The 21,429-nt window shown below is 36.7% G+C and overlaps 1 protein-coding gene across 6 annotated transcripts in view; it reads right to left on the bottom strand.

The window, feature by feature from the left end:
• TLL1 (tolloid like 1) overlaps window positions 1-21,429 on the bottom strand; it is a 124,887-nt gene that overhangs the window by 21,875 nt on the left and 81,583 nt on the right. For all 6 annotated transcript variants that reach the window (XM_064710704.1, XM_064710706.1, XM_064710705.1 and 3 more), the window contains 8 exons: window positions 20,592-20,707; window positions 15,952-16,054; window positions 14,645-14,761; window positions 13,717-13,862; window positions 7,860-8,055; window positions 6,261-6,386; window positions 3,245-3,405; window positions 111-291 (listed from right to left, as the gene is read on the bottom strand). In XM_064710704.1, the coding sequence (XP_064566774.1) occupies window positions 111-291; window positions 3,245-3,405; window positions 6,261-6,386; window positions 7,860-8,055; window positions 13,717-13,862; window positions 14,645-14,761; window positions 15,952-16,054; window positions 20,592-20,707 (1,146 nt within the window). The remainder of the gene's footprint in view (window positions 1-110; window positions 292-3,244; window positions 3,406-6,260; window positions 6,387-7,859; window positions 8,056-13,716; window positions 13,863-14,644; window positions 14,762-15,951; window positions 16,055-20,591; window positions 20,708-21,429) is intronic.

Raw genomic sequence — 21,429 nt, forward strand, 5'->3', positions numbered from 1 at the left:
AAAACCATAAGCAAAGAAGCCACTCATTTTCATGCCAAAATTGTGGTCACTCCACCCAGTCAGTGGACACCCAGAGGCACTGACAGGTATATGAGGGTACTGTTCCATACCTGAGAAGAAGTGTGCCTTGAAGCCTTTTTTTGAGACAGTGTTGTCAGAGCGAAACTCGATGCGCATGTTGTTGTACTGAGAGGTGATAACTTCAGGCACTTCTGAACCGCAGAATTTACCATGCAGCTTGGAATCAGAAGAAAGGCCACTGCGAACCTCCACGTAATCATACTTGCAAACCTGAGAAAAGAATGAAAGAAAAAATATTTGGCTAATCAAAATAAAAGCATGAAGCTGTTCATGAATGCCAGAATTCTGATGGGTATGTATATGACTGCTGAATAATAAATGACCAATATCCTTCTTCATTTTCTCCTGATTCTGAAAGCATTTTAAATTGTTACATTTGCTAATTATAGGTAAGAATGTTTTAAGGTCACTAACACATAGCTCTACTATGAATTGTGTTCCAAATTATATTTTTATAGATGTTGACCCATGTTTAATATCTAAATTTCAAGATACTTAAAGCATTTCCACTTCATTTCAAAAGCAAATATTCCATTGACAGCAAAGTAAAATCTAGAAATGTTGATGCTAAAAATTACACCTCTCTGTGTGCTATAAACCACATACCCCAAACCTACAAATCTTATACTATTTGCATTTTGAAGATGTTTTTAAATATTAATTTTCACCTAGAAACTTACAAGGTAAGTTTTCATCATTACATATTTAAGATATATTCATTTATTTCCAAATATAGAACTTCCCACTATTAAATCCATGCAACTTTCACCAACAGTAGCATAGCTACAATTTGGAACATGATGCATGCCATTTTTATTAAAAGATCAGAAATAAAGTAATATAATGTAATAAAAAAAAAAGCCTTATGCAAGGTCTAGTTCTAATGATACTTTCAATACATAATCCCTGGGTCAACTTAAAGCCATCCAGCCAAAAACTTCTAAGCTTCTTAGGCTCAACTATCAATCATTTAATCAAAAATGTACCAGTTGTCTGCAATTAATAGCTTAAGAGAGAATATTGTCCAGGAGAATTCATACAGAGCTTATATTGGTCCATTAAATCCAAGTTGTATTTGAAAAATTGCAATGTCTAGTCAAAAAAAAGTGTCAGGGGAGCTGGAAGAGAACAATAGAAAAGGATGTTTTGGCCTTTGTTGTTCTCTGTCTCTATGAAAAATTGTCATAATTTCCAATTGGTTTTAATATAATACACTGAAGATGTAGATTAAACTTCTATTGTTACCGGAAGAATTTTCACATGTGGCAGAGTTTAAAAGTGATTAATTCAGTCAAAACTCCTTCTGTACAGTATAAAGAACACAAAGATTCTTGAGTTACTGCCACATGTTAATCTATACTAATTGGAAGACATATTTCTGATAGTGCATGTGATTTTCAAATATAGCTCACTACGTTGATAAATCCCACCAATTCCAGCAATGTAATGGTGGTGAGTTTTTATGGTTGCCTAGCTTTAGATCAGAAATCAAATGGAATTTCAAATAGATCTAACTTCCTCTATACTACACTGCCCTGAAAAAAAAATAGAAGTTAAACTGCACAATGTCAATGTAAAATATTAAAATTATAATAGTGTAAAAGACATACTAAATTTGGTCATAAATGGAGGACCTACAACAAATAAAATAAATCTACAAATAAATCCTCCAATAACAAATAAAAAAAAATAGACTGCTTGACAAATTTCATGTCTGCACTCAGGCAATATCTTAGAATTTTCCAGATATTATGTTTCTTCTCATTTTCACAGGCATCTGTCCTTAATGCTACTATTTAACAGTATGAAGTCAAGATTTAGTAGCACATGAGATGATCAAATGCTAGTTCTGATTGCTGAAACACATTCAGAATTTTTCTGTCTCTTTATGTTGAATGTCTTTCATGAGCTTAGAGAAGTGATTTCACTTCATTACATGCCAGGTGTTTTCCTTGCAAATCTTGCCCATGTACCAAGAAAGTGCAAGAAAAAGGTTTTTATGACTTGTTCAAATGGTAATTAAATTTCAATTCTTTGGGACTTTTAAGCTTTTTTACATCTCTTGCACTTCTAGTCATAATGATTACAGGACATAAGTGCAAAGTATACATCACTGAAAATCGGAATTTCATGGACTTGAGAACCCACTTCAAAAACTTATGGAGGAAAAAAAATCTGACATTGTTGCCTCTGAAAATAATACTGAGGTATTTTAGAGAAGTCATGGCTGGTTTGGTTCTTAGTTATAAATCAAACTCCCGCTTTTGTACCTTCAAATACCTCTGCCTAAAAAGTAGGCCATCTTTATACTAAATACATCACTACAAATTTATTTAGAAATAAATAGAAATGTCAGAAATAACATCCTGGGATTTGTGTTTTTAATGCCTGTAAAAAATGTGCATTTAAACTCAGTGGTTACAGCATGTTATGGCTGGAGCGTGGTGAGGGAATTCAATGATATGACAGAGAATTGCCTACGAAGCAGAACAAAAAGTGAAAAGGATGTTGAAACCCACATTTTACTGCTTCTCATCCCAAAAGCACTGCAGCCCCCACCCCTTTGTTTAAAGCTGTAAGGAGTGTCCTTCAGCACATGGAGGGCTCTGCCCTGTCCCTCCTCCCACCTGGGCAGAAGATCCCCCATGCCTCTGGGGGTTGCCCAGCTCAAAAACTGCTGTTCTATCGTGACTTATTTCTGGTACTGCTCACTTCAAACTATTCCCTCTGTGAGATACTTGTAAGTGATTTAAATGCTCCCTCACTCCATCACTAACCACAGCTTATGTGTATTCTTTGTAGTCAGTCTGTAAAGATGATTTGGTTTCTCCAGATTTTCTTCTCTTGAATTCTTTCCAATATGCTTCAGCCCCATTTGCTCTGTTTTATTTTGTTGATAAAAAAGTCAGCTGAGACTCAGCAGAGAACATTTTTTTAAAATTTCTTGTAATACATATACATTTAGATGATATGTAAAAGAGAGCTATTCTTTCCATGTTTGTTTTGAAAGAATCCAGAAACAGTCCCAAAATGAAAACAAGAACATCCATGCTTATTGTCAGCATATGAAAGGTCAGCAAGGGTTCTATAAGACAATATCTATTTCTGAATGTTTGTGAAACCACTTAGAGTGTAACAGATCGTGCAGCTCTTGGTTACTTACTTCATTCCCTTCTAACTCAAAAAACTCAAACTTCATTGAAATTCGGTATTGTGTTGGGGCAACCACCTGCCACACACAGTTTTTGTTTGGAGGATACTCTTTTGGCCACCCTGGTGTGGTTATAGTCCCATTTAGCTTTGTCAGGAGTCCTCCACAAGCAGCTGTAAAATTAAAAGAGAACATCATTTCTTGACTGACAGTGTGTTTTACTATAAACAGAAACATGCTAAGAAGAGTCAGTCCTCTCATTACTTATGTGCTGCAATGCCCAGACAGACTAATCAGAATCTTGCTTTATCATGCTTGGTGCAAACAAAGAGAAAGAGACAGCCCCTATCATGAACAGCTTGCAGGTTTGTGGGCAGAGATAAGTTTCAGGACTACACAAGGCGTTATCATATTCATTCTTTTCCCCTCCCTCCAGAGACTCTGGTTATTCTCTCACAGCCTTTCCCATGCAAGTCCTCTGACCTCACCGCCCTCCCCAAGACCTTGACCACCCCTCTTCTGACAGAGGGATACTTAGGGTGTGCTTCTCTCCTTCATTCCTGATGCAGAATCAGCCCTACCTGTCTCAGTTCATATGGCTGTATATGCCTCCCATAACCCACTAGCTAGGGTCACTTCCTTGGAAGAGCAGTCACATACACTTTAGTCACAATTACTTTTGCTGAATCATGGATGTTCAATTAAAAGAGAAAATGCCTCTTATTTCCAAGTATATGCCAAATAATCACCTCCATAAAACAGAAAAATACGATACAACGTTCTTCAATGCAGTTCAACTAGCAAAGGATAAACTCATTAATCTTTTCCATCTGTGCTTTTTTTTTTTTTTTTAAAGGAAAGTAAGGGGATTTAGAGAAGCTCTCAATCACACTCTGCTACATTGATAACCATTACAGCACTGTGACAGCACTGGAAATCATCCACAAATCTCCTTCCAAAGAGCTCTGCTCAACTGTTCTCCGCTAACACTGAAAGCTTTAAAAACTGGCTATAGCAGTCTAGCTGATGATCTCACATACTGCATCTACTCCATCTAACACAGCTGGGAGAATTCACCAGTTACTATGTCAAGGCTCATTTTGTCAACTCAGACACACACCAGTGTTTCTCCTGGTCCCTAGTTTTCCATGCAGCACACTTCTTGATAAACATGTAAAAGTAATCGGATGGGAATGGCTGAACTAAGACCTCGGGTCACAACTCAGTGTATCAAAAAAGACATAGTTTTAAGGACTGCATCCAGATGACACAAGCTTTCCCTTCAAATGATCCAATCTGGGTCAGAGAAACTACTGCCAGATTTCAATTTCTGCTTCTGAACATTGTTCTACTGATCCTTGAGGCAAGGGTGGAAAATGTGGAAATAGTGAAAAAAGAAAATGTTAACCCTTTCTGATATGCTGCCATTGGGGGAGACTTGGATTAGAAGATCATAAAACAAATTTCGGTGCATGTCAACACTGCAGTGAAGTATAAGGCAAAGTTTCTGACTAGAGGCTTCTACTCACACGTGAATTAATAGAGCTAGCTCACACAAACGGCCCAAACGATAACAAGGAACTAATGCTCACAGTGACTACACAGTAATTTTGATTCAGCAGTTCCAAGTACTATCTACACACAGTGAGTGCCACCTCAGCTGGAACAAACACATACACACTTTCAGGGATAGCTCATGGTTTTTTCTCTAAACTGCACTGCAGTGCTTAGAGTAACTTCTTTTGACAGAGTTGTTTTACTGTTTGGGCGCCAGGAATGTACCTCTCTTCTGTTTTTCAGAGGCAGAGAGAAGGGCCTTCTGAAAGACTTCTCTAATATTCTGACTTGAATCAGCAAGCAGACTAAACTCAATTCCTTATGTAAATTTGGGCTGATGATCAAAAGCCCAGAGATCAAACCTTTGTCTTCATGGCCCTCCCTTTGATTGAACTCATTTCCTTATTGTCTATCTAATGTGCAGGCATCCAAATAACTTGCTTTTCCAATGTTCTCTTCACTAAAGGTCGGTGAGGGAGGAAAAACAACCAAAAACACCCTGTGCCAGCTTGATGAGAGCCACAATCTAACATGCCTTTAATCTACGACTTCCACCAGCTCACACAAACATACAACAAACAAAAAACCAAAACCAACACTGCAGATCCAAAAGCAAAATAACAAGAAAGAATTGCAAAGAAACCAGGCAAAATTACCCCAAACTGTGAAAAATAATAAATTAAAGACAGGAAATTAGAAAAAAGAGAGACCAGTGAATTACATCAGAAGAAAACCAGGACTCCAAGCACCCCAACTTTCATCACTAGTCAAAAAGATGAGCTAAGAATAAATTTGTGCTATCCTTTGATTTATTGGTGTCTATGAGTAAAAATCAAACAACACTTGGTGCATAATGATCAAGAGTTTATGGTTCTTTCCTTTGATATGAAATATGAATAGAATGCAAAATCTTATCTCAGTTCAATCCTATGTTTACAGGACTTCCGCTTATCTTTCTTTTTTCTCCAAATGCTTATTTGAACACACTTTGCTCACCCTGAAAATTAAGAAAAGTCCACAGTGTGACTACGAGTGGGGAGGATTCCTCTGAGCTAAAATATAGGACCTTGCTCTTCTAGACCTGCCAGATTCCCAGGCACATCCCAGTCAGAGGTGCCTGAGGGGTCGTTAAACACTGAATCTGAGAAAGTGGCACATACTCTGCTGGTAATAGTCCCCTTGAGAGACTTTGCTTTAGTGAGTATGAATAGTGTAATAAGTGGTATGGAGCCCTGCTTTGCACCATTCCTGATTGACTAACAGCAAAATCTGCAAAATGAAATTGCTGATGGACACGGGACAAACATGGCTCTGGCTCTGGCATGACTACTAAAAGGACAGCATTGCTTTTCTGGGTTGGGTTCCACAGATCTCATGCTGTTCAGACAGAGACCAAGAGATGTGTAGCATTTCATTCAGGCCATGGCACTCTGAGAGCTTTAAGAGCCCATAAGACAGCAGCACACTGTACCTTCACAACTCTTCTTGTCAGGACCAAGTTCGTAGCCAGGATCGCAGGCGCACTGGTAACTGCCCAGGGTATTCACACAGCGCTGCTCACAGCCCCCATTGTCAGGTTTGGCACATTCATCTTCCTCTGCCAAGACAGGCAAGAATGCAAAAATGTGTTAAATAATTACCTTCCTCAGCTGTAACTGCTGGATCAATAGTAACCCAGAAAGCTATATGCATGCCATTATAAGATGCACTGTGTAAACCACTGTGGTTACTGACTAGAGGATTTTCAAATGCTAAGGAGACCTGCAATAGAGAAAATAAAAATTTTTCCTATGTGGGGTGTGGTTTCTTTGTTGGGTTGTTCTGTTTGTTTTTTGTTTTTTTTCTTTTTTTTACAATGTCTACTAACAGCTGCAGAACTAATTTATAAGCACTTTGTGTGCAGCATACAGTAATTCAGGCAGCTATAATCTAAAGATTGTACAAAGTATTGAAGGAAAGATTGAAAATCCACAGTAGGGTCAATTGAAGGTCACTTTATCTCCCTCAGAATCAATCTGTACATTATCCTGAATTCATACTCAAAAACAGATTAACAGAATCCTCAAATCCTAGGTTTTTATTCTACTGATATTAAAAGGAACAAGATGAATCAGGGCTGGGGGAGGGAAAGGAATTGTGTGTTCTCTCTGCTAGCTCTGAAACATTCCCATGAGATTTATCACTGAAATATTCCTAAGATGCTGGAATATTATTTTCTTACACCAGGAAAAGTAATTTCTTAGGGAAAAAAATAAGAGCTCCTACTCTCATGCCTATTGCCTTCAAAATTATAATTGCCTACAATGAAAACTATCAGTTGGGATTAGAAAAGCCATGGTTACTTTACAAAAGAATAAAAAGGTTTTCCTGGTGGCATGACCTGTATTTCAGGTATCACCATGGCCACACCACTGCCAGTGGCTTTAATTGTGCCACCAGCAGCACCGTGTGCAAATTACAAACTTTCCATGTATCAAATGCTTCAGCCATTTTGTGCAGTTGTATGACACTCTCCTCTCCCCAAAAAACACCATTTCTTGCACCTAAGCTTCACAGAAGACTATGAGGTTATTGCTCAATATGATTTCTGATCTCTTTTTTGGTTTTTTTCCCTCCTTACAGAGAGTAATAAAGCAGACCAACCCAGAAAATAGATCAGAAAAAAACTGACAAGATTTAGACAAAGAAAAGGAAAAAAAACTTAAACAGGAAAAAAAAAAAGCCACTTGCAATTACATTGTTTAACTTTATATTTAATAGCACAATGTAAAAAATGTGCCATTTTTCAAAATTAGGTTATGTTTCAGAACTAAGTTGATTAACTGAACCTGAAGACAGTAGAAAGTTGTGCTGAATATGTTCCTTCAGTCTTTGGACACATTTTACTAGGAGATTCAAAAACATCTATTATTTTGTTTTGAATAATTTTTATGCCCAGGAAGAATCATTCTATTCATTCTAGTGGCAAAAAAAAAGATTGAGAAATATTTTTAATATCTCTTCATAATTTTCTCGTCCAAGAAGAAGTGATAAGCTGCTCATAACTCTCAAAATATATTTTAACACTTACCTTTAAAAAAGTTAGCTGCAAACCCTGCTTTATTAACAGTTCCATCAGAAACAAACTTCATCCACAGGGTATTAGAGGTAGATCTAATGTCTTCTGGCTTGTCATACCCACAAAAGTGACCAATCAAAGGACTGTTCTCATTTGCTCCATCTCGGATTTCCAAGTAGTCATACGCACAGTTGTCATGTCTTTCAATCTGTAAAACATAATTTTCAAAATTACCTACCTGAACTTGACCACAAATATCAGGCAGATAACAAAAAGAATTTAATTTTTTTCAAAGTTAAGGTTAAGGTCTCTGATTAGGGTTCAAGCAGCAGAAAGATGAATGAACATCATCGAATGGATTTTAACTATACTTGTTTTCTGCACAAAAAAAATATACTGAAATGTTACTAAGGACACAACAGCCTAACTGGGAAAAAAAACCTAAAAAAGACATGCTCACCTCTAAACTTCCTAGTGCTCTGTTAAACTTCTACTCTCATCTCAAGTCAAGTCCTCTTTTGTCATGTACACTCAATTAAAGAAGATTAATGGCTCAGAAATGAAACAAGTCAGAAATATTCACTGTTTTAGCAATATTAAAAAGTTCAAATTTCAACAATATGATAAGATTTTTGGAATCTCCTTTTATCATCCAGACAGAGCAAAATTTTGCATTTGTCACTGCTCCCTAATGTTGCAGGATAAAGGTAAAAAATTGCCGTGCATAAGGAAGAGCAACTGAAAATTTCCCTTTCCATTTAAACTTTCTGCTGGATGACATTGAAACACAGACTAATATGTGAGTGGGCATGTGTGCATGTCTGCTTGAGTAGTGAGCCTTGTGCTCCTTACATAATATTATTTGCAGAGTCCATCAGAACGGGAATTGCACCAGAGAGGAAAGCAGTAGCAGCCCAAATATGACCTTGTCCATAAGATAGATAATTTACAATGCTTGTCTTTATTGAGAGTGTGTCTTTCTCAAGAAAATTAAAAACCCTCTTGAGCAGGGTCATTTTACTGTTGGAATATTTCACATCGCTCAGTCTTATTTAATAAAAGAATTAACTAGATCCAAGCATTCAAAAATAATTCCTATAAAAACACTCTTTTTAAACTAACTAGCTGAATTGGGAGAGGCAAGCTTAGGGATGGAGAGGATGGGGAGGGTAACAGGATCACAGTCAAGTAGAAGGGTTGGAGAAAGCCTCAAATCCAATTCAGCACATCCATATTCTGTTAAATCAATAAAGAAGTCTAAACTAAGCCCAGAAAAGTCTACATTTGCTCTCCAGAGAGTTTTTCTTGCACCTAAGCTTCACAGTACCCAGAAGTAGCCACCTGTTCTCTGCTCTACTTGTGCACCACGACCAACATGAAGCTCAGGAATCATCACAGACTAAGGAACTTCCATTAAGCACATTAATATTTCTTATGTAAAAGGAAAATTTGGGAGGAAGGAACTGTTTGATTTTGTGCCATATTTGTGGCATCAAAATATCAAAATATGGCACTTACACGCAACATTTCTCTGTCTTCTTTCCAACTTTCCAATTCTCCAGGCATTTACATGCATAATTTGCTCCCACCCACTCCTCTGTCACAAACCATATTGCCATTTACTGTAATTTCCTAGATTTTTGATCAGGAATTTTTCTGGGAAAAATCTGAGTCTGGGAATGAGTGAGGAAAGCCAGGAAGATTTGGGATACAACCACCTATTGTTGATTTTAGTGGCAATTGTATGCAACTAATTCAGTACATGAGCACTGGTAAGTTTTTGACAATACCAATTCCAAATTTTCATTAACCTAAATAATAAATTCATGACATCATATTCCAATTTGAAATAAAGTCTGCCTTGTTATCTCTGTAAAAATCGAGAAGTGAGCTGGTCCAAAGCTCACTAATATCAATGAAGGAATTGTGCATTTTCCCCACACATCTGTGGTCATTTCAGTACTTAAGACATTTAATTAACATCCGGTTTTTTCCCATGTTTCCATTTTTTATGGGCAATATGGAAATTATGATTATCCACCAGCCCAGTGTGGCTCTGAGTTACATGTGCCAAATTTCCATTGAGGTGAATTAGTTATTTCTTTTCTAAGGATCACTTCGTTTTGGGCAGAAGAGAACAGCTAAAAATACATTTTGTATAGGAGTAAGTTTCTAACTTGCTACAACTATAATAATCAACCAACTTGCAAAGTTTCAAAAAAAAGACTGAGTTTCAAAAAAACCCATTTGAAAGGTGGCTGTTCTACCATATTCACTTATATTTAGTTTACTACTAGTGCAAGTGATGCCAGCATTATCAATATTAAGGGATTGAAGTGTTACACCTATATATAACCTAACAGATAATTATTGTGGTTTTGAGAAAAAACTGGTACTTGGTAATTGATGAAAGAAATTATAAAATGTGAGGTTTTTTTCCCGTACCTCAAGTTTTAAGATTATGTGGCACTCTCATCTGGGAACACTGCCATACAAAGGTCTATTGCACTTGCAATAGTCTCTTATTCCTCCTGCTTCCTCCTATATTTCCTATTTTTCTTATTTTTCCTACTTCCTATTTGTTCTTCGAGGAAAATCTCTTTCAGTTAATGAAGGAGCCCCTGGTGAGTTTGGCTGTAACTGGACTGATCCCATAAATCTTGTTTACTGAAGCACTAAAATTTCACAAGATATTCACATGATACTACATGCTCATGAGAAGAAATACACAGAATATTAGCAAATTTTAAAAAAGAAATCATATCTAAAATTTTTTTACAGAAAAATGCATTTCCTATAGGAAACTGAAAGATAACCTCAGCTCCTGAAGGCCTTAGAAGAAACATAGAATTTGAATGGCATCAGAGAACTAAGTTGAGAAAATGTCAGAAAAATTACTAAAGCAGGCACAGAAGAGCAGGAAAACTATGAAACTTCCCAGAGAAATGGTAAGCCAGAGACATTCTCTACATCTCATCTCAAAAAAATGTCTCATAGGTAGTTTCAGGTTTAGAAAAACAACAACAAACCAACCAAACCAAAAAACCCAAACAAATACACATCCATAGTATCTTTGTCTTCTAGCACTCCTCCAACAGGAAAAAAGATAAAAAATCAAATTAAAATAAACAAAAAAACCACCCTAAAACTGAACCCAAAAAAAAGAGAAAAAGGATATGAAGGGCAAATCTAGGAGCAATTCTATTGCAGTAAAAATCTTTACATTATTTTTTGTCATTGTTAATTTTTTGTTCATAAAGTCAAACTGCAATACAGGTAAACATATCTGCCTACTTCAGTCATAAAAGGTGAAATATATGCCTAGTGAAATCAGTAGATCAGAGAAATTTTATTTCCTGATTTATATAAAAATAATTTAAATTATCTGCTATAATAAGCTATCTGCACAGAGTTTATCAAGGTCACTCAAATGAGGAAGATTAATATGAATCTTCTCTACAAACCCTCTGGATTTTTTTAGCTGGTGAGACTGCATGCCAAAAAAGGTTCTTAAATACAAAAGCAAACAAACTAACAAAAAAACCCTGCTAATTTTGAAAGAACAATACTAAAAAGGTGACTGTCACAATGAAAAATATGGAGTTCCCAGTCCCAACATCTCTTCTCTCACACAGACAGTGGAAATTATAGCAGCCAAATAAGAAAGTGTAATCCTGCACTCAGTGGAAAATGTGTTGCCCACAGCAGGCAAAACAAGATGACTCATTGATACAGCTTGAAATTCTCAGTTTCCCTAGTGCTTTCATTTCAGAATGAAGGTTATTTATACAGGGTTTTTTTTCCTAGTATTACATAGGGATAATGAGAATTCCCCTTACTTAACTGTACCTTTCAGAACACAGAGAAGTAATTTTCTCACAAACACACTGCAATAACTCTCTGGCCTGACATTTACTTTTTTCTATCTCAGCTGGCACCAAGAACAGTGATTTTTAAGCAACTTTTTGTTTTACTGGGCAGCGCACCAAGGATTCAGTCCAGAGTGGGACTCAGTACCAAAAACCAGAACACCTATCTCCAAGAGCTGGGAGCAGAAATGGAAATCAGTGCTGAATGTCCAGGCACTCCAGAGCAGCTCCCAAAGCAACTCCCATCCTCAGCAGAGAGCCCAGTGGATGAGCCAGTAAGAGGTGCCACAAAGACAGATATAACAGTCTTGTGCCTGCCTGGGGTGCCTCATTTGGTGCTCAAGGGCATCTTGCCACTCTGGAATTACAGCTCACACCCTCCCTGGAAAGCATTTCAAGTCCCTACTGTTGGAATTCTTTTTTCTTTTCAAAACACGCAAAGTATAAGTCCCAATTTGAGACTGTCCCGACTATATTTCTGCTCAATTTCCTCCTTCTTCTTATGAGGTGCTAGTCCACTTGTCTCACCTCTAGAGAGTGCCATAATACTAAACAGTCTGGAGGAAAAACTGGACACTTCTTCCTAAGGCCCTAATCTTGTCTACTAAAACGTTCTGCTGTTTGCTGGTCCTTTACTTCTGGTTATTTCCTGTATGGTGAGGCAAAAGCATGCCATCCTCACATTTGTAAATAGTCCCTAACTTGGTGATTAGAAAAAGGTCCTGAAAGATAGGGAGAGATGTTTGATTCTCCCAGCGAGGATACTGAACTGAGGTCAGTTCAAGCACGTGCAGACCATTGCTGACCAACTGCATCCAGACCAAATATTGCAGCAAGTCTCTCTTGCAGAGGAATAGGGCCAATTCCCTTGCCATCACATTAAGAAATGCTGACCACCAATGGCAGACTAGAAAAGCTCCACATCTAGTCAGTAAATTATATAAAAGGTACTCAAAACATTCATTTTCAACAGGGCTTAAATAAAGAGACTAACAACTATGGTAAGTAGTCTTGAGCCAGATCAGGCAGACTCAGAAGATCAGGGGAAGCTGATCTTGTCTGCACTAGAACTGACATTAATTCAGCATTGAAAAAAAAAAAGGAAAATTAAGTATAATCTATGATAATAATAACACTTTGATATTTTATATTCATAATTGCTGATAAAGTCCTAGTCCCTTATTGTCTCAAATCTTTCTACCAATCATTGAAAAAATGTGCCATAACCCTGAAGTCTGCCTGCAAGACTAAAGTGTCAGGTTGGAAATTACAGCTCTGTTTACTATACCTGTATTTAGATCTAGGTACAACATAAAGGCAAAAAGTCTAGATTTTTAAAAAGTGTTCTTCATGCCCTTACTACTGAAGCATACTCAAAGAAAACAAATCAACTCAAAGTATTCTCCGAAATTTATCTACAAAGTTGAAGCCAGTGTATTGTGCAGGAATAAAACAGACATGAAATATTACTCTTTCTTTTTTATGTAATAGTTTGCCATAGTTTAGTAATGTTATACACAGCATGATGGACACTAAAGACATACAGATATGACGACTCACCACATCTTTTATTCTTTCCTCACTAAACATAAGTTTTTGATCTGAATATTAGTTTTAGGGTTTTTTCCTTTTCAAAGCAGAGGCCAAAGAACACAGTGGTTTTTTTCTCCAGCCACACATTCATTTTTGACAATAAGATTTAGCAAAAAATAAAAAGTCCTGGTTATTTAACAGAATATTGAAGGAACCTTGCTGAGCTAGACGATGTACTTGGTAAAATGTGACTATCTTCAGTAATTTTAACATTCTAATTAAAATATTAGAGATTACATAAAAAACCTATAATTTTGAAAATTTCTGGGGAAGAGAAACTTTCACAGATTATGGAGGTAATTTTTCATAGAGAACTCAAATTCATTCACAGTTTAATAAATACTCCTTTAAATTTCACTGACACTTAGCCATTAGGTGCTCCTCTGAGATTAGTTAAAAGGCTTTACCTCAAATGCTTGAAAGGTTAATCCTACATTGTAGTTTTCAGACACTGTTATTTTCCACACACATTCCTTCATTGGTCTGTAGTCATCAGGATAATTGGGAGACTGGATCTGGCCTTCATTTTTGTGGATTTCACCTCCACAAATAGCTGATAAAGGCATAACATTTTACTGTCAATAATTACACTTTCTGTAATTTCCCCATGCCCAAAGTGACATCATATGCTTCCATTTTCAAAACTAGTAATAAAATGGTTCTGGATAGTACTTAAATCTACCAAGGATAAATTATTGAAAACACAATTGATTTAAATCATTATATGTACTTTAGTTAGCAAATATAATTTAGCATATCTAATAGCTCTAAACACGTCTACAGTGTTGAGGATGAATTTGTAATTATGGATAATCTGAATCTATACATTTTACAGAATATATTTAAAGAGTCAACATAATTAAATTTTTGTTCACTCTTGAAATATACCTAATAAACATTCTTCATTGATATTTACTAACCTTTAGAAATAGACAAATGAAAGCAAAATCTCATATTTTATAATGATCTATGCATTTAACCTACAGTTTATCACTTCAAGCTTGCAATCAGTAACAGAAAGTACACACAGAAATCTCTGCAAACACGAAGTCCAAGAACATGCATATTTACTAAATTAAAGACCAGTAAAAAGTGTTTATGATTATTATCACAATGATAATATGTGATAGTGATTTCCCTGACAAAGAGCTCGGCTGAAATCTGATCATGGGAGGAGTTTCAAATTCCCCCTCTAGTAATTTAGCACCTACTGTCTCTTAGTGGTAAAATACTAATTTCATATGTTAGTTTTGGTGGGGGATGGTTAATTTAAAAGGTATCTGGTTAATATTATTCTTCCATAACCAAATTATTTTTAATCTATAAGAGGCTTACCTTCATAAACAGCTGCAAAACCCTTCCCAACCCAGTTGCTGCTGCTGCGGAACTCAATCCACATCCGGCTGTCGGTGGATGTGAGCACTTCTGGCAGTTTGTCACCACAAAACCTGCCTAAAAACATGCAACCAGTAACTGCATTTTCTGCCGCCTCTGAAGCCAAATGCTGCAAACATTTATACAAGTGTTTAACATTATAGGCAGAAGTAGCAGAACCAGCTCAGTGGAACTATTCATATGCCTATGGTTAAGCACATGTGTTTCTGCAGAGCAGGACCTAACACACAAAGATTTTATTATAAAGCTTTCAGAACTTTTTATTGCAGTCAGGCTCACAAGTCTAAGCGTAAAACCTTAGAGGAATTAATGAAAAAAATATTGTTAGAGGTTGTTTATATACATACGAACACATGCATTTTGGAAGGGGAAAAGGAGTACTAATATTAAAATGGAACAAATGTAGGTCACAGTAATACAACTACAACTGATTGAGCCAAAGGGCCAAAGAGATTTTTAAAAGTAACATCTAAATGACCTATTCTACATTACCCTCTTAAAGTCTGCCTAGGTAGGTAAAATTTCTGTTTTTCTAGTTGGTAGAGAACAGGAGAAGAGGATAATTACTGTCTGATCTTAACTGTTTCTTTATTTTTTGTTCAACACCAAGAAAGTAGACATTCCTGTTAGCTGTCCTCTGTATCTGGGCACCAGCATTATGGGAGGTAAAATCTTCCCACCAACCTTCTGAATTAAAATAGGATGACTGCAGCTTTTACATTTCGGTTGCAACTCAAACTTAATTCATTATTGCTTTGCATTTGTCTTTTCTGCAAGAGCAGGAAAGGACACACAAGGAACAAAGAGAAGCAATCTTCCTCAAATCTTAAAGGTACAGGCACAGAGCTCGTAACAACAGCTCTACAGAAGATGCATGTTCTCATCACATGACCTATGAATCTCCCATCACATGCTCTATAGATTTGTCTGTAAACTTCTTCCCTATTTCTCTGGAAAAAAAAAAAAAAAGGCAGCTTCATAATTCAATATCCATAAGCAAAGCAAAATCTTGCAGATTTTATAGTTGCCATCTTTCCACACTTGCAGCTGAATAATAGCAAGCTGCAGTGAAAGGAAGGTTTGACGCTTGAAGTCAAGACCATTTAGAGGGGTTTTTTTCCCATCCCCAAGTTTAGATCCATTCTAGACACCTGAAACCCAAGAAGTTTGCTGTGGGTTCAATAGCAGGTCCACTGAGCCCAGTGAGTGGGGAGCAGTGGACAGTGCAGCGTTTAACAGTTGCATACCAAGCAGAGGGGATTTTCTCCAGTAGCCATCTCTTACTTCAATATAGTCGTACCAACAGAGACTGCTCTTGTAAAGGTCCATGGTGGTAAAGTTTAAAACGATCTGCAACCAGAGAAGACCTAAATAAATCATGTGTGGTAAATAAGAGAAAAACAAACTCGACAACATTCTGAAGAACTGAAGCGGGAGTGCTCACCTGTAATGGAATTCCAACCATTCCAACCATTTAATTATCCTCTCCTCAATTATTCCTTTGACTAAGTTTCTTGGGAACATGAAAACTTTATTTTATTTAATCTTATATATTTGCACAAATTCAAGACAAACTACTACACAGGGAGTTTTTCACTGAGAAATTAAAATTCCAGAATTCTAATTAGGCAAAATATTAGAGTAATATAATTTAAAATATGCTACTTGATAATTACTGCCAATTCCTCTTCCGTTACATTTTAACTATAAGCAGCACTGACTATAATCAGCTGCAAATAAAAAAAATTAGATAATTGTTTTAGTTTGTGCTTCTACTACTGTTTTAACAAGATATTTTACTTTCAGACACATAAATGTTGACAACGTTGGTAAGTAATTCTGAAAACAATTTCACTAATAAGAAACAGTGTACAGTCCCTTAATGATTCTTAATGAACCTATAATAAAGCTTTTTATAGAGAAATATGAAATCTGCATATTTCTGGAACTTTTGAACTTGGACTCCAAGTATTATTGAGAGTATCTCTAAACAAGCATATTTTCAATATTTACTACAAGGACTACCCTTATATTAAATTACATTATCCCTCTTTAAGAAATATTAATCCTAAACTGCCATAAACTTAAACTTTTTATACAGGAATAGGATTTTTCCTGATCACACATTGACACAATAGCTACAGTTCAAACCCTGACTGACTGGCATAGTCTTAGTATCATGTCCTGCAATTACAGAGATAAATCCAAACAAGAAGATTAAAAGTTATTCATATTTTGTTTTGTGAAATTACTTCCAATTAATATCTTTTAATTGGATTTAAGTGTACTTGGAAAAAGAAAATCATCTGTTTCAGAATCAGTTCCTCAGTGTACATAATAACAACTGAAGTTCTTCTCTATTCACATTTGAGCATAGAATTGGTATTATCTTAGCTTTGATCCTAGAAATTTGCAATTGAAACCTGCCATTATAAAACAAAAATAAATTGCTGCACAGGAGCAAGTACCTCACACTGCAAAAATACATCTCCATGGCAGCCCATGGAGCAGCTGTGAGTGTCAGTTGAAAGGAGAGGAATTTACCATTATTCCAGAGGCAAGGTAAAAATTTTAACACCATAACTGGAAAAATGAACCCAGTCAGATAAAATGGTTTAGTTCCATGTCAAAGTTCTCGGTTTCATGCACCCTTTCATGGATACTTAACACACAGGACATTTTGCCCTTACTACTCAGGCAGGGGCAGTCCTTCAGGAAGATGTACTGAATAAATAAATGCACAAATATTGCCAGAATTCCAAAATCACTTATTTACCATCAGAAATATGAAGAGCTGGCTAAAAGTAAAAACATTCATATGCTTTACTCTGCTTCAGCTTTTTAATACATTTCCAATTTCTATTTGAATCTACTTCAGAAGATAGCAGAGACCATTCTCTCATTCACAAAGAAATTCTCTGTCCTTGGCAGAATTTTTCTCCTTCAACTCCTCCTTCAAGTAAAGAGACCACATCAACATACAAAACCTTTGTTCTCCTCAAATCATTCACTTTGCAGTTCAGATTCCCTCTAAACTCCTACCTTCTTTTTTTCTCAAAAGGTAAGGAGGTGTCTGTGTTTGCATTCAGCCACACTGCTTGGAAAGCCTGCTGCCCTCACCAGTCTTGTCCTTTCCCTGCCATGCCAACTTCACCCACCCATCTGTGCAGTCAGAGGGGTGCACAAGAGGGAGCCCCTTTTCTCTGCCCTGATGAGATGCAGACAGCTGCTGACACAAACCCAGCTGGCTCTGCTGGAAGCAAGCCACAGAAGCCACAACCTGCACCTCCTTCAGCCCTTCAGCTCCTTAGAGCCTGGAGGTCTCTCACCACTCTAACCACAAGTTTCCCTTTTTTCCATGACACAGCTGAAACATCAGATTTCGTCTCTGGTTTTTGTTTGGAAATTCACCTTTTTCCAAACCTTAGTTGCCAGGATAGGGGTGGGAAATGGATGGTTTCACTTAGCTGTGATCATGTCAATGTCTCAAACTGCTGCTATCTAAGTGGAAATGGTTAAAATTTAATGAACCTCCTCAATGGCCCCTGCTTTTGAAACTACATGAAATAACCTTCACAGCCTTTTCTCACTCTGGCATGCCAAGGTATTTGATGATACAGCAATTTCTTAACACTGACCAGAATTCATTAGCTGTACATAGGCTGAACCCCCAATCTGTCGCAGCATGATTTCTGGTCATGAACCAAACAAGCTTAAATATATTTAAAATTCCAATTTGCTATTCTGCAAAGTACTAAACAGAGCTACAGACAAGGCAGAGCTTGTTCAAGGCGACAGGATGGCTGAGAGGCTTCCCAGGAAAAGCAATCAATGGGTATTTGTCAGCACAATTAAAGAATTATTGATTACGCAGCAGATTGGATTGTGCTACTGCAGCTTCCAAGAGAATATATCATACCTCCTACCGCCTGAGATAAGAAAGCACAAAATATAAAACAAATACCAGTACACAAACCAAGGTTTTTGTAGGTGGCATTTTTTTACCCATATCAATCAAGGATTTTTCTGGCCTATTTCATCTTTCACGTAAAACGTTAAGGAAAACTGAAAAGTAGTCTATTCAAAAGGCAGATTCAAATAAAACACTGGCATAGTTGCAACTCTCCCTACACCAATAAAATTTCTACACACCAGAAGGCAGGATTCTCCCTGGCTGGGGGCATACAGCATTAATAACACCATCCTCCCTCCAAGGCTTTTCTGTGTATAGATATACTGAGTACAGCTTTTACAGCTACATTTTACCATGTAGTCTTAAGTCTCAAAAGTAAAAGGTAAAGGAATAAATTGGGAAAGGAGCCAGTCCTCTCACATTGCTGACTTCAACACAGGGCTTTCCCCCATTAATATTCTGTCCAGTATAATGCAGCTTTAGTGGTGGTTACAAACTCAAGACATATTACATTAGTGCCTATAGACAGGCTTACACAGAGTTGAACTATGCTATAAATACTTAAACATCAACATTGACTCATACATTAGAATTTTTTCAAGACCAAATAATTGTAGATGAACACACTTTTTAATTTTTTTTAATGGAGGTGTGGAAAAAAACTCAAGCCATTTTTGTTGTTATCACAATCATGTCTAAAATGCAACACAAATAATGGGGACAGAAATTTACTATCTAGAGTAATTTTCATCTTTTGCACAAACATTCTCTTATTCATCTCTTCATTTTTTTCCCTGACAACATGCTGAGTCACCCTTTTCCTCCCAGCAGATAGTGTTTAGTTTTCCTCCTGGCTCTGGCTCTAGCCCAAAGGAGGGCAAACACTCTCCAAATGACTTTTCTTTCATTCCCCACAGTAGCAAATGCCCTTACAGCTCCTCAGGACCTATTAGAGCAACAAGAGTACATATTCTCGGTGTCTACCAGGACCCCGACCTGAAAGAAGCACGGAACAAAGTAATAAAATCAGGAGCAAAGAATGTCCAATTCATACATAGTGGGAGATTTCTGAGACAAATTATTGAACTATCTGGGGGCAAGTGCTGGGTCTTCCTACTTGAACTTGCCAGTACTGAATCTGTTAGATTCCATATTTCAGTCTTTGGATTCTCTATTTTAGTCTTTAGTACTTGACTGCTTGATACTAGCCACTGCTTCACATGAGGAAACTTACATCCTTTTTCCTGCATATTTTGTCTCAGATTAAGCTTTTTATCACTCTCTCTATCCTTATTTGTTTTGAAGCAGCCTGATATTTGAGCTAATAATTTAAAATGAGATTTAGTAGCACATTTTGAAAGTGTACACAAGAAGGACAGGTTTTGCTTTCCCTAGCATGGCACACTTCTCTCTCCAAACTGCTCTCACCAAGCACATTTCCCCCCGCCCTTTTCCCCATAAAATTTATCCCCAGAAATTAAATCTATATGCACTAGAACCAATTCCAGGGAACACACACATTCTTTACTCATGTGATTATGGTTCCATTTCAGAAGCATCTTATTGAACACACTAAGAACTTCCTTAGTCACAGCCCAAGCTATCAGCCCCATACAGCTCAGTCAGCTTGCCCATGCTGGGAAATGGACCATTCAGGAGCCTGAATCACCTCTTCTACTTTTATATTGAACCATAAACTGAACTAGAAGCCAGTTTTAAAGGGAGTGCATGGTGCAACTATACTGCAAATTGAAATCATGTCTTTATTTCACAGGCACATCCATTGAATTGATGACGAATTCTAATGCCACAGATCAAAGTAAAGTCAATAGTACAGAAACCGCAGTCCCATTTTTATGACACTCCATTATTTTCAATTAATATGCATCTTTTAAACTTAAACAAAAAGCTAAAAAATCCAACATTTTACTTTGAAAATAGTATCTGTGTCTAGCTAAAGGAACATTAAAATACCTTCTCTCCTGGGGTCACAGAGATTCTCCATATGCAGTGTGTGTAGGAAGGATAACCATTTGGAAACCCAGGAGAAGAAAAGTTGCCTGTAGATTCCTGCAGTGTTTCTCCACAGGCTGAAAGAAACAAATTACAGTAAAAATATAAAATGTAATGTGTCTAACGGAGAAAAATGCATCTTTCCAATATCTACTCAGAATTCATTTAACTCACTGCAGATGCAGAATGGAAAATAAACTGGTTACTTTACAATTTATTAAAAGCTTTATTTTAAGCCAGTTTGACATTCATTCCATTTTATGCAGGATGTTTTTTTTCCATGAACTATTTCACTTGTGTGCTGTCTGCTGACATAACCAAATTATGGCAGCCTTAAAAATATCATTCCTGTCAATCACCTACAATATTATACATAGAATTCTTTTGGTAATAAAAAAAAGGGCAGCCTTTAAGAACTAAAAGAAAAGCTAGCACAACATGATTTGCATCACACTGAAATTTTTTCAGTGTTTCATTTAATTTAGTTTCAGGTTTCATTTAATTTAGTCCTTTACCCACGTGAAAAACTGATCTGACCTAAACTTGCTTATTTATGTTGGTATAGAAAATTAAGTCCTATATTCCACAAAGTCTCTTAGCAAGGGTGATTTTTAGTAATAAAAGCAAAGCAAATGTAAGGTCTTAAAATACCAAGAGCTTTTATATTCTTTATTATTGAAGCTTTTAGCACCCTTCTCTCACCTGTCAATCATGCTGCTAGATGCTGGCTAATAAATCATCTTCACAGTAAAATTTAACATTGGAAGTTACTACCACTCTCCAACATTAAAACTGACTT

This window comes from Zonotrichia leucophrys, chromosome 4 (genome assembly GCF_028769735.1).
Source record: "Zonotrichia leucophrys gambelii isolate GWCS_2022_RI chromosome 4, RI_Zleu_2.0, whole genome shotgun sequence".
Taxonomy (NCBI): Eukaryota; Metazoa; Chordata; class Aves; order Passeriformes; family Passerellidae; genus Zonotrichia; species Zonotrichia leucophrys.